Source organism: Microcaecilia unicolor, chromosome 4, assembly GCF_901765095.1.
Source record: "Microcaecilia unicolor chromosome 4, aMicUni1.1, whole genome shotgun sequence".
NCBI lineage: Eukaryota > Metazoa > Chordata > Amphibia > Gymnophiona > Siphonopidae > Microcaecilia > Microcaecilia unicolor.
This window is the reverse complement of record NC_044034.1, coordinates 248,428,575-248,442,452: the sequence shown is the minus strand read 5'-3', so window position 1 is coordinate 248,442,452 and position 13,878 is coordinate 248,428,575. Positions and strand designations below refer to the sequence as shown.

Below are 13,878 nucleotides of genomic sequence, written 5' to 3'. Positions count from 1 at the left end.
TCCATTCGTCTCCGAAGTTCAACATTATCTTTCACCACATTTATTTTAAATTCTTGTAAAGAGTTTACATTCTTTTGAATAACAGTCAGTTTTTCAGCTGTTTCTTCTTTTAGCAGGTCTACCTTTGCATTTAACTCACCAAATCTCTTATTAAAGTTACTGACTTCACCCGATGTTTGTTGTAAAGTCATATCCATTCTGTTCAGCTTTACCCAAATCATTTCAAGATTTACCTCCTGCGTTTTCCTTGAGGTTCCTACGACCTCTGCTCCCAGCGTCTTCTGTGGAACTTCCCGACCCTCACCGTGGATCTCACCCGATACACTTCCGGTAGGGCGTTGATCCACATCGGTACTCGCCATCGATGCTGGGCAGGGAGGTTTACAAGTAGATGGTGGAGAAAGAGATACATCCTCTCCCAGCGGGACCTCCACTTCCCCAAGGAGCCCCGCTATGGGATCCACATCTCTGCTTGTTTGGGAAATCGGGCTGAAAAAACGTTCTAGTCCCGTCCGAGGCAATGAAGGAGTCGAGGTAGGTGGGGGAACTATCCTCGTCAACCCCTTCCTTTTAGTATGGGGCATATTGTCCGCAATAGTTTTCTCCCGGGCTGGTTCTCAGAGCGACTTTTAGGCGCTGCCTGTTACGCCGCCATCTTGAATCGTCTCCTGGGAGTCGTATTTTCATTTATTAAATTTGTATACTCTCCCTCTAAAATTGTATTGGAATACATTCACCCTGCTTTCGGTGAAGAATTGAAGTCTTTGTGGTTGCTGTCCATTTCTTTTTTCATAAAGGAAAGGATCTCCTATTAAGTCATTTGAAAATCTCAGAAAAGATAAAGGTTCAATAATACCTTCTCCTGACACAGGCAAATCTTATTTATCCTCTTGTTTGAAATGGCAATCAAAGATTCCATGAATTGTTTTTGTAAATAAATGTCAAATTGATACTTGAATTAAAGCAAGTAGAAAGCGTGATGTTTTAGGTAACCTCAGTTCAGCCGCTTATCCATTTCTTTTCTAAAAGTGTCAACTTTGCTCCCTCACTCACCAACTTTGAAAAGTGGAAACCTCTGATGTTTCCCTACTCCCAAAGTGTGATAGAGCTAGGTCCATCCATTTCAAGGTTGTAAGAGGAGAAAATACATTTATGAGAAAACTAGAAAATCCCCCTGTCAGATCCCTCCCCAATTTTGGAGCCCAGTATGCCACCAAGGACCTACCTCCACACAGTTTGACACACCTAGGTTCAGTCATTGCAAAGCTATAATTTAGGGGACACAGATAAGCATAGACTGTAATATACACAGACATTCAATACAACCTCATAAGCATATCTGTTGTATTGGATCAAGGATAAATATAATAACAAAACAAAATTGAATCATAGAGTTGGTGTAACTAATACAGACTCTTTTTTTTTTTATTGTTGGTTTACATATGTTCTGATAAGTTGGAAATATATACTGGGATTTGGGATTTATTAACTGCCTTTATGAAGAGATTCACCCAAGGTGGTATACAGTTTAACATAAAACAATTTTGTTAACAGTATAACAATAGTAAAATAAGTATAAACGTAAATACAATGAAAGAGGAAAACTTGAAAACAGTAATATGAAACCTAATAATATGACTACCATAAAACAGGTTCAAAAATATACATATTTAACAGCCCTGAAATTCAAATCACAGAGGTATAATACAATATAAGCATAATAGTGATGGAATATCTAATATGCACACAATTAGAACATTTAAATAACATTGCTATGATACTAATACTTTTCTATGTAATTTAGGTTTAGCACACTCCTTTTTAATACCATTTTCAGGCACTGTTCACTCAAAGCTGCATGGCTGCTCAACCACGCACCTATTAATAAGAGACTGCGCAGCAGTTGTAGTCCACTACGCAGCCAGCAGCACCTGCTCTACCGACCACACCGCCCTACCACCCTCCAACTGCTACAGTTTTCCCAAACCAGCAGCAGTGGCAAAACAAAATACAGCCATGGCGGGACCTTACTGTACATACCCGTGGCTGCTGGTCCGTCTCCTATGTCACTACTTTTTCCGGGTCAGAGCCTGCAGCCACAGGTATGGTACGGTGAAGTCCCACGATGGCTCTTTTGTTTTGCTGCTACTGCTGGTTTGGGAAGGGGGAGGGGGCAGACGCTGGATGGAAGCGGGGAGGGGAGAAGGGCAGGTGCTCAAGATATCACCAAAACAGGAAGGATAGGGCATCCCGATAATGAGGTTACAATAGAGAGAGCAGACAGATTTTAAAGATTGTAAATTCACTGTCATTTGCTGAGCAAGTTGTAATTAGGAACAAACAACATTGTTTGGAACGTTTGCATGCTAATGCTATAAGCCTAAGAGCTAAGATGGGAGAGTTAGAATTTGTTGTACTAAATTAAAAGATAGATATGGTAGGCATCTCTGAGACCTGGTGGAAGGGTGGATCAAATTGGTGGAGGGGGTAGCCTCATATGCTAAGGGAGGGCCTTGAATAGACTAAAAATTCTACATGACACAAAACTAATCTTGGAATCCCTATGGATAGAAAATCCATGTGTAAAGGGGAAAAGCCATTGATGTGTGTACTACCATCCTCCTGGCCAGGATGAACATACAGATATCAAATTAGGGAGGCTAACAAACTGGGGAACACAATAATGATGATTTCAAATTTCCTGATATTGACTGGATAAATGTAACAGAGTATTTTAGGGAGATAAAATTCCTTGATGAAATGAAGGACTGCTTTATGGAGCAGCTGGTTCAGCAACCAAAAAGAGGGGGAACAATTCTAGATCTAGTCCTTAGTGAAGCGCATAATCTGGTGTGGGAGGTAATAGTGTTGGGGCACTTGATAAAAGTGATCATAACATGATCAGATTTGATATAATCCCTGGAGTAAGTGCATACAGGAAATCCAATACATTAACATTTAACCTTCAAAAAGGAGAGTGTGATAAAATCAGAAGAACGGTAAAACAAACGTAAAGAAGTAGCTGCAAAGTCTAAAATCTACATCAGGCGTGGATGCTATTCAAATCTACCATCCAGCGGAAGGAAATATATCCTGATTGTTTATTCCACATCCTTGTCCACTAGTCAATTAGCTGATTTATAGGAGTCCTTTGACCCCTGATGTAGGCGTTTATACGCCGGAACTTTGTAAGTCTAAGTGCGTTGAAAATGAGCCTCATAGTAGCATAGTAGATGACGGCAGAAAAAGACCTGCTTGGTCCATCCAGTCTGCCCAACAAGATAAGCTCATATGTGCTACTTTTTGTGTATTGCAATGTAGTGTATTTAGGCTGTTCTGCACTTCTTTAAAGAAAAAAAAACTGCTGTTTTGTTGATTTTTATATACTATCTCGAAATTTGATAGTGTAACTCCATTTTTTCTTAAACTTTGTTACCAGTTATGGCTCGGGTTCAATTTAAGCTTTGTAGGATGATTCACAAAATTCTTTATGGTCTTGCACCATCCTGCATGCTGTCCCATTTACAATTATCAACTGGGATGAGGGTTACTTCCTTCCAAAATTAAGAATGTGAAACTTTCTAAACAGTTAACTACTACTTTACGTTATCAAGCCCCATTGATATGGAATACTTTGCCTTTAGATATTAAGAAGATTAGTGATTATATGGTATTTAGGAAAGCATTGAAAACATTTTTATTTAAGAAATTTGTTTTAGATAAATTTTAATTGATACACTATTGTGAATTTGTTAGGCATGTGTAATATATAATCTGCAGCAAACTGGATAGGTGATGGCGGAATATAAGCTTATTGGCATTTTTCCGCTAAAAGATATCTTTCAAATGTTTTGTCTACCTATGCAGATTTTATCTTCCAAGTTATTCAACCTATAGAAACAAAGATTTCAAGATTTATAAAACATTGAACCCCCGAATATTTGTACATAAAACATAATCATCTAGCCAAGAAATTGGGGGTTCAGGGGGAGATCATTTTGAGCTATCATACCACCAGTAGTCAACAGGTGGCATCATCCTGTTGTAATGGGTGGTCATAACACCTTGTAACCATTTTGAATACTGTAGTGGCAGATGAATTACATGAGCAACCATGAAACCAGTTTTGGAGAAAAAACAGCACCTGTTAAAAATTGCAGTGTAGTTCTTTCCTTAGTATTTAAACTATTTTGATACACGTAAGTCATTTGCTTCTTAATTCTTTGTGTTTTCTGCGTTTTAGATACATATTAAGAAAGCAGCAAACTGATCGAGAATCATTTGGAAGAAGAATATTTCTGCAAAAGCAACCCTGTAAAACATTATTCCCCCTACAAGTCACTTACTACTAAACTGAAAATGGAAGGTTGTGCTTTGTTGTAGTTCTTTTTTGCATTTCACATGGACTCTACCTCTTGTGGAATCTACTGTAGATAAGATTGCAGTATTTCAGATTGTTTTGAAAACTGAAATTAGATAACAAATATTCAGAGAACCACTGGCTGTATAAACTGAAGTTTTCCATATAAATATACAAAGATTCAGCAGTGGTAAACCTAACTGCCACCAGATGGATAGTTGAAAGTTATACCTGCTATTTGACCACACCAGTTACATGTTTTAATTATATGGAGTGTGGCTGAATTTTGCCACTCTCTGTGTAACTTTAAGCACTGGCCCCACTATGCCTCTAATTTTGCTGTGCTTCTGATGGATAACTTCTGTCCTTATAGTGATTTATACAACCAGAACTTTGGCACTCCACATGCAGGACAGTGTGTTGTTTTTTATAAATAAAAAGAACTTGTGTAGTCAGCATACACTGCCAGCTGCATAAGGACTTCAGTTTCTGATCAGCTAAAAAGTGGATTCTCCCAGCCTTTAGTGAGTTGCTCAAATTTTCCAATCGGCTGCAAACATTCAAAGGTAGTGGTGCCCTTTCATTTACCTGTACTATGTTTAGAATATGAATGATAAAGTTGTACATATTATTAGAATCCTTAAAGATGAAAAAACTATAATTATTGCTAAAAACATTATGAAGAGGGTGCTTTGAAATTCCATTTATTTTGCTATTGCATTACCCTCTATAATAGATTATCAGGGATATAGATACATATATAAATATGTATATAAATACACACACAAAGGTTATTTATTAAGATGCATTAAAATGCATATTTTTATGCAGAAAAGTTTTAAAACTGAGAATTTTCCTATGATCCTTTTTGTTTACCTTTCTATGTAATATGTTGGCTTAGAAATACTGTACTAGTATTGCAAACCATAACTTATCATGTTTTAATACTGCCACTGTAAACTCATGGTTTTTGAAGGACTTTTGTAGTACTAAAGAGAACTTATTTTTGAAGGCGTAGGCAAAACATGCCTTAAATTTCAGGGGTTTATGGAACATTATCCTACTTCAAGTTTGTCATACTTAGCAACATCCTCACTGATGGTGACACATGAAGATTTTTTTAAATAAAATACTTGCTTAGTGATTAAATTTAGAATATATTTTGAAGCACTTTGTAAGCAATTAAATGTTAGAATGTGTTTTCATGATTTGCAATTGGCACCTAATATATTAGTACTTTATAGTAAATCTGTAAATAGGATTTTGAACCTCCTCTATTGAGAGCATGTTCCCGTTTGCTCTTTGATCAAGCATTCTAACAGCTAAATATGCAGGAGCGTACATAGGGCATTCTTACATCAACAGCAATTTTTCGTCCTTGAATTAATAGCATCTATTTTTCATTGTCACTGGTGTGCACTTCCAAGCTCCTTCATTTTATCTTCATACTGCTCAAAATGTTTTAACATTTGTCAAAAATGTGTTTAAGCTGCATTTGGCACAGATCTGGTAACTTTCCATATGTATTCTCATAAAACACAGCACTTTATTTAAAACAAAAACTACTTTGAACTCCCATCTTGCACAGGTTGCATTGAATTTCTTGGTTAAATTTCCTTTTTCTGAAAAATTTTCCCCTTAAGAAAGAATGTAATCTAGATATCACATCTAACAGGTCACACATAGTTCATATAATTTTGTTCTTGTGTTAATTGTGACATATTTGTGCTTTTTAATTGTTTAAATCATGATTATTAAACAAAGTGAACTGTTCCATACAAATGAAATGCTTACTCAGTTACAGATCATAAACAACTGAATAGGAGCAACAGTACACAAAGGTATTTCACCCACCCTTCCTAATCTCCATCCCCCCGTCCCAGCAGCACCATGGCAAACAAGAAAAAATTCAATTTTGAACAGGCATTGAGAGAGTTTTATATGTTCAACAATCTGGCTTCGGGCTTGAGTAGGCTATTGTGTTCCAAAAGGGTTCCCTTATAGAACAAAACCTGAGTCCTCATGAATCGGTAGTAATCTGAAGATAGTCCATGCATAGTTGATAAATAATATAAGTCCGCCAGCACTGTAGAGATGGAGCTACAGAAGATATCCAGTCAAATAAAATCACTTTCAAGGCCATCAAAATAGTGATACTAAGAAAAGCCTTGGTCCCAGCAGAGGGGTCATGATCATAGGAGTTGAATAAAATCAACAAAAATTGATGAAGTGATGAGGATCTCAAGCGATGAAAGATTGACAATATAGCTGTCCAGAAACTCTGCATCACTTTACAGGACCAAAACATTTGCCCCAGGGGTGTGGCATTTAGGACAGCCTCCTGTGGTGCTGAAGCCAGCTTTAGTCGCTTGATGGGGAGAAATGTATAAACAGAGAGCAAATTTATAGGACAATTCACGATGGGGCACTGATATAGTCTTTCAATAAGTAGACAAACTAAAAGATTGCAACAAAGTAGGCATAATGTCCAACTGCAAGTCTGTGCTCCAGGCTTTAGCTAAGTTCTGATAATCAAGATATTCCGTAGTGTCCTGCTAATACCTGTGATGAAACGTTAAGGAAACCTGTTGCTGAGAACCCAACGTGTAAGCATCTGAAATAGTCTCTTGAACTTCTTCTGTTAAATACTCCCAGGCCAGAGCTTGATCATACAGTCGTAACTTCAAATATGAAAATAAATCATGGTTGGTGAGTGATATTTCTGTCAGAGGTCAGATACATTTTGCCCTCTTCATTAACAACCTGTAAAAGATAGTTTAATACATTTTCTAGCCCAGGTAGAAAACACTGTAGTACCCACTCAGGGTTATCAATAATAGAGAGGAAAAGGGGTAACAGAAGGGGGAAAATGGTACATTTTACAAACCCATCTCCAAGTATCTATTTCCACTTTTGGAATAGGATGTTTGTAAAATATGCCAGGAGGAAAACCCGCTTGATAACTGATATGCATGTGGGGGACCCATTTAATTTCCAAGCTAGTAAATGAAAAATCTTGCATACCCCTATACCAGTCATTTATGTGCTGCATCCCAAGTGCAACAGTCAATCTATGCAGACTAAGCAGCCCTATGCCCCGTTTGTCTTCGGTCTCTTGACTTATGTATAGGCATTCAGGGATGCTTACTCTGCCATAAATAACTCTGCAGTGCCCTATTTAACAGCTTCTCATCATGGTGATATAGAAAGAGAGGTAGCATTTGAAAAACATAACGCCATTTAGGCACCGGTATCATATTGTACAATTCCACCCTTCCCCACAAAGAAAGAGGGTAATGTCTCCATACATGCAACTTCAGTCAGGTTTCTTTCATCAGTGGTGCAATGTTAAGAGAATATGAAGTACTCACATCATATGGTATTAAGACCCCCAAATATCGGAAGGCCCACTGAAAGGGAAAATGTCCCCGTCAGCCTGTGTGAACGTCTGCTAAGAAAGGTAGCGTTTTCGATTTAAGCAGATTCAAAGTAAAACCTGAGAGAACCCTATAGTCTGTAAGACACCCTAGCAGATGTGGAAGTATCCTTTGAGGTTCAGTCAAAATAATCAAAAGATTGTCAGCGTAGGCCAAGGCCTTGATGTGATGGTCATGGATTAGCACTCCAGGAATTTGGGGATCCATATTTATGAGGTGCAACAACGGCTCAAGGCTAAGTATAAATAAAAGAGGGGGGAGCAGGCATCCCTGCCAGGTACCCCTCTTAATGGGAAATGAAGCCATTTTCCCACCATTAACCAAAAGCTGGACCAGAGGCTGTATATAACGTCCAAATGGCTTGCAAAAAACCAGCCGCTGATGATCGTACCTAGGTAAAATCTGAAGCATAAACGTCCAGCTAACTTGGTCAAATGCTTTCTCAGCATCAAGGCTAAAGCCAAAGCTGGCACCTGATGGTCCTGACAATGGACAAGAACTGATAAAACCTTACGGACATTGACTGATTGTTGACCCTTAACAAATCCAACTTGTTTAGGACCTATAAGGTAGGGTAGATTAGCTGCCAACCGAACAGCCAGTATTTTTGAGAGGAGCTTTATGTGAACATTAATAAGGGAGATGGAGCGATAAGACTCTGCTTGATATCGGGGTTTACCAGGTTTAGGGATTAACGTAATCAATGCGGTATTATCAAGTAAAGGAAAATGACCATGTTCCACCACCACATTGTAATAATTTAAAAGGGGTCCCATCACTCGTGTTTATAAATATTTATAAAATTCTCCCAAGTGCCCATCACTACCAGGGGCCGAAAAATCTTTTAGGGGGGTCTTTTACTAAGGTACTCTGGCATTTTTGGCGTGTACTAAAAATAGGTGTGCGCTAAACGCTAGAGACGCCCATAGGAATACATTGGTGTCTGTAGCATTTAGCGCATTCCTATTTTTAGCGTGCACTAAAAATGCCAGCGCACCTTAGTAAAAGACCTTCTCTGAGACTTAATGGCGGACTGAAGCACTTTTGCCAAAATAGGTTCATTGAGCAGTGTCGCTGGGTCTGGTGTTAAACTAGGTAAGTGTGCCTTAGCAAGCAGGGAAGAAATTTCTGCCACAGAAGGCGAGGGTCATTGAGCACAGAGATCTTGAAAATGGGAAAGCAAAATTTTTTATTTTATTTATTTATTTACATTTGTATCCCACATTTTCCCACCTATTTGCGGGCTCAGTGTGGCTTACAATACATTATGAGTGATGGAAATACAATTTGTTACAGTGCGCTTATGGGTTACATTTTGAAGAGTTGTGGGAAGACAGAGTAAAGTCAGGATATCATTTGGGAATAGAACAATGGAATAAAACAATGGGGAGTTGAGGGGCGATAAAACAGTATTAAGGGAAACATAAAGGTCTAACAATTTTATCTGTGGGTAGAGTTTTAAGAGAGTTGAGGATACAGGGGAAGAGAATTCAGAAGAGAGTGTGTATGGACTTCATGTGTTTTGATCCTTGCTGTAGATTTTCTCAAAGAGATAAGTCTTCAGTAGTTTGCGGAAGTCGGTTAGTTCGTAGATCGTTTTCAGGTTGCGTGGTAGTGTATTCCAGAATTGCGTGCTCATGTAAGCGAAGGTTGATCCGTGCAGTACTTTGTATTTTATGCCTTTGCACTTAGGGAAATGGAGATTGAGGAAGGTTCGGGACAATCTTCTAGCATTTCTGGGTGGCAGGTCTATTAAGTCAGACGTATGCAGGGGCTTCACCGTGAAAGATTTTGTGGACTAAGGTGCATACTTTGAAAGTGATACGTTCCTTGAGTGGGAGCCAGTGTAGTTTCTCCCGTAAGGGTCTTGCACTTTCGTATTTTGGTTTTCCGAAGATGAGTCTGGCTGCTGTATTCTGGGCTGTTTGAAGTTTCCTCAGTATTTGTTCTTTGCAGCCCGCCTATAGTGAGTTGCAATAATCCAAATGACTGAGTACGAGTGATTGCACTAGTCTGCGGAAGACAGATCTTGGAAGGAATGGTCTTATTCTTTTCAGTTTCCACATGGAGTAGAACATATTTTTGGTTGTGTTGTTCGCATGAGTCTCAAGTGTCATGTTAACAGCATGAAGGAGGAGGCTCCTCTCTACCAAGTCAAAGCAAACCGGGTGGTAGCGTTTATGTTTGTCCATTAGTGCCATTGAAAAATCCTGGAAACACATGAATTCGGGTACCCTTATAAGATAACTTGTCTCTGTTAAGTCGCGACTGTTTTAGAACTTCCACTTTTGTCTGGTAATTGTGAACTTTTGCAACAATGAGTCTGGGCCACTCCTCTCCATCACAGCTACAGCCTACGCACTGTTCCTGATACAGAAATAGTGGCCCCATACCAACAAATAGGGAAAACTCTTGGCAAATCCAGATTTCTAAAGTAGACAAAAGCAAGGCTTCAGAGATTCCAGAAAAACGACAAATCTCAGATATTTTCTCCTCAAGTGGTTTTCTAAGTCCTCAAACCAATCATAGTGCTGTTGCGTCTGAACGTGCAGGGTCTCAAGCTGCTCCTTAAAAGAGTTTGTCAAACCGGGGTTCCAAAGAGGCAGAGGCCACCGCCGGGGTAAGCTTTGTTAATACCACAGGTGAAAATTCCATCACCGCATGGCAAGGTCCCGCTGCCATGGTTTCATCTGTGGGGTGACCTTTCTCAACGATTTGTTGGACATTGTCATTCTGGTTTTGTTTAGAAATTTGTCCATAGGCCAGCACACACTTAACAATGGGATTCCCACGAGGATAGTAATATAAAAGCTGAATATGGGGGAAAAAGCTTTGGAGGCCCTCAGAGCGTACAGGGGATGTGGCCTCTCCCGTACAGTGCATCACGTGACTCTGTGCTTTTTAATTATTTAAATTTAAAATATACAGAGAAGCAAATAAGTAATTTTTTTGACATAGGAAACCTGGCACTGAAATTCTGTTAAAATTCTGGTTAGAAAAGTGGCAGCCTTTGGTTTTTAGTATGAAATTTCTGTTCACCAGAAACTGTAAAGATTTTGGGATTTTTTTTTTTAATGAAAATATTTGCATTTTAAGGTTAAACTGAAGAGAAACCGAATATGGCCCTCTGAGATTCATCTTTTTGCTACAGTCCTTTGCGGTGCCAAATCAGCCCTGAGGACATCCCCCCCCCCCCCCCCGGCTAATTAAGCTTCTAGGATATCCCTAATAAATATGCATATTTTAGTAGGGATATTCTGAAGTTATGTTCATTAAGGGTTTACTTAAAACCAGACTGGCAGGAGTAGAGAGGGAGCTCTGAGGCCCCGTTTGACTACTAGTGCACTAAATGACAAAAGGTGCATGATAGTATTAAAATATCTATGGTCAGGGGTGGCCCAAGACAACCTGAGGCAAGGAATCCGCTGCTGCCACCCCCCCCCCCCCCCTCCCCCTGAGGTGAGGAATGAGCTGCCACTGCCACATACACCCCCGCAACGGTCTGCCATCTCCTCCTTTGTTCCCCAGCCCCCTTCCACCTTTTCTTTCTCGTTTTTCTAAATACAGCAGCAGTTCACAGGGGCTGTCCTGCCGCCGGTCCCAGCCCCTTCTCTCTACTGTGGCCTGCGTCTCTAACATAACTCCCTGTTTCCTCAGACGTGGGGCAGGGCAGCCTGTGTGGGAATCTTTGCCGCCTCCTTTGGAAAAACAAGAAAGAAAAGGTAAATTGGTGGAAAGGGGTTGGGGAAGTGAGGGTGGAAGGTAATACTGCCTCTGAAGAGTGCCGCCTGAGACCCCTGCCTCAGGTGGCCTAATGGTCTCAATTATCAAACTTTTTATAAAAACATATTTCATCACTTTTTAAAGAGTTTGTGTTGAAAGGGAAAGCTGTATCTAAAAATGTTTTAAAAGATTCATTTGTGTACTGTTTTATATGATATGCTATATAATTGAGGGCTTTTCAAGCCTGTCAAAGGCACTCCAGTTTCAGGATAACTGCAATGAATATGCATGAGAAATTTGCATATGCTGGTTGTCAGGTACATGCAGATTTATCTCATGCATATTTATTGTGGCTATACTGAAAACCTTATTGGCGGTAAGGTCCTCAAGACAGGTATGAAAAGCTCTGATATATTCAGTTTAATACACTGTTCAGATGTTGCATGGTTTATGCCAGGGGCGTAGCCAGACAGCAGATTTTGGGTGGACCTAGACAAGAAGTGGGTGGGCACAAGTGTTCTCTCCCCCCCTCCCCCACCAACTTAAAAAATATCTCAGCTGGCAGGAAAACACTGCTCTCTACCTTGGCAGCCTGCTGCAGGCATGCACTGAAAACTGCCAGTACCGGCAGCTTAGGAAGCTCAGACTTCTGAAGTGGAGAGCAATGTTTTGAGCACCATCAGGAGGAGGTCTTCAGCTGGCGGAGCTTGGGATCCCTACCAGCTACCACTAAATGTGTACTGCTGTTGAGTGGGCCTGAGCCCTACGTGGGTGGGTCCCGGCCCACCTGTGGCTACGCCACTGGTTTATGCTGTAGCCTGACCAGTTCTCCTTTGACTTAGCTCATGGAAGTTGGAAGTGGCTTGGCCTTTTGATATTAGTAAGTTAATGTTACTTGGAAAACTACAATGGCTTACAGATATAGCACTTGTTAAAATTCTGAGGTATGTGAACTAGCTCAGAACATTTACCTACCTGCCTGTCTGCCAAACCTTAGACATGAGTTTCTCATTTTCACTAGGGATATGTTTGCATAAGGTTCACAAGATTAAACTTGAATTCTCAACCAGGTCACGTCCACCTCTCCTTCCCTTGGTTCATTCTCTCAACCCTCCAATCCCTGCCTCCTTTTTTTCCTTTTCTGAAATCGCTGAAGAGGAAACTACACATCTTCTTTTCTCCTCAAAACTACCTGTTCCTCTGATCCTATTCCCACCCATCTACTTAACACTATCTCTCCTATTGTCATCCCTTTTATCTGTCATATCCTCAATCTTTCACTTTCCACTGCGACTGTTCCTGATGCCTTCAAACATGCCATAGTCACACCACTCGTTAAAAAACCTTCATTGGACCCTACCTGTCCTTCCAACTATCGCCCCACCTCCCTCCTCCCTTTCCTATCCTAGATACTTGAACGTGCTGTTCACCGCCGTTGCCTTGATTTTCTTTCATCTCAAGCTATTCTTGATCCACTTCAATCTGGCTTTCGCCCCCTTCATTCAACTGAAACAGCACTTGCTAAAGTCTGCAATGATCTGTTCCTGGCCAGATCCAAAGGTCTCTATTCTATCCTCATCCTTCTCGATCTATCTGCTGCTTTTGACACTGTTGATCACAGCCTACTCCTTGATACGCTGTCCTCACTTGGATTTCAAGGCTCTGTTCTTTCCTGGTTTTCTTCTTATCTCTCCCAGCGTACCTTTAGTGTATACTCTAGTGGATCCTCTTCTAGTTCTATCCCACTGTCAGTTGGTGTACCTCAGGGATCTGTCCTGGGACCTCTTCTTTTCTCCATCTATACTTCTTCCCTTGGTACTCTGATCTCATCCCATGGTTTTCAGTATCTTCTTTACGCTGATGACTCCCAGATCTACTTCTCCACACCAGAAATCTCAGCCGAAATCCAGGCCAAAGTACCAGCCTGCCTAACTGACATTGCTGCCTGGATGTCTCAGCGCCATCTGAAACTAAACATGACCAAGACTGAGCTTCTTATCTTTCCCCCTAAACCAACCTCTCCTCCTCCCCCATTCTCTATTTCTGTGGATAACACTCCCATCCTTCCTGTCTCATCAGCTCGTAACCTTGGGGTCATCTTCGACTCCTCCCTCTCCTTTTCTGCACATATTCAACAGACTGCTAAAACCTGTCGTTTCTTTCTCTATAATATCACCAAAATTCGCCCTTTCCTTTCTGAGCATGCTACCAGAACCCTCATCCACACTCTTATCACCTCTCGCTTAGACTGTTGCAACTTGCTTCTCACAGGTCTCCCACTTAGCCATCTCTCTCCTCTTCAATCTGTTCAAAATTCTGCTGCATGACTAATATTCCGCCAGTGTCATTATGCTCATA

At 40.4% G+C, this 13,878-nt stretch overlaps 1 protein-coding gene across 1 annotated transcript in view; it reads left to right on the top strand.

Annotated features, from left to right (window-relative positions):
• The window catches only part of MGAT4A (alpha-1,3-mannosyl-glycoprotein 4-beta-N-acetylglucosaminyltransferase A), a 156,312-nt gene extending 150,189 nt beyond the window's left edge, over nucleotides 1-6,123 (top strand). The window contains exon 15 of the mRNA XM_030201392.1: nucleotides 4,244-6,123. Coding sequence (XP_030057252.1) covers nucleotides 4,244-4,270 — 27 coding nt within the window. The 3' untranslated portion in view covers nucleotides 4,271-6,123. The remainder of the gene's footprint in view (nucleotides 1-4,243) is intronic.
• Nucleotides 6,124-13,878: the final 7,755 nt, after the last annotated feature.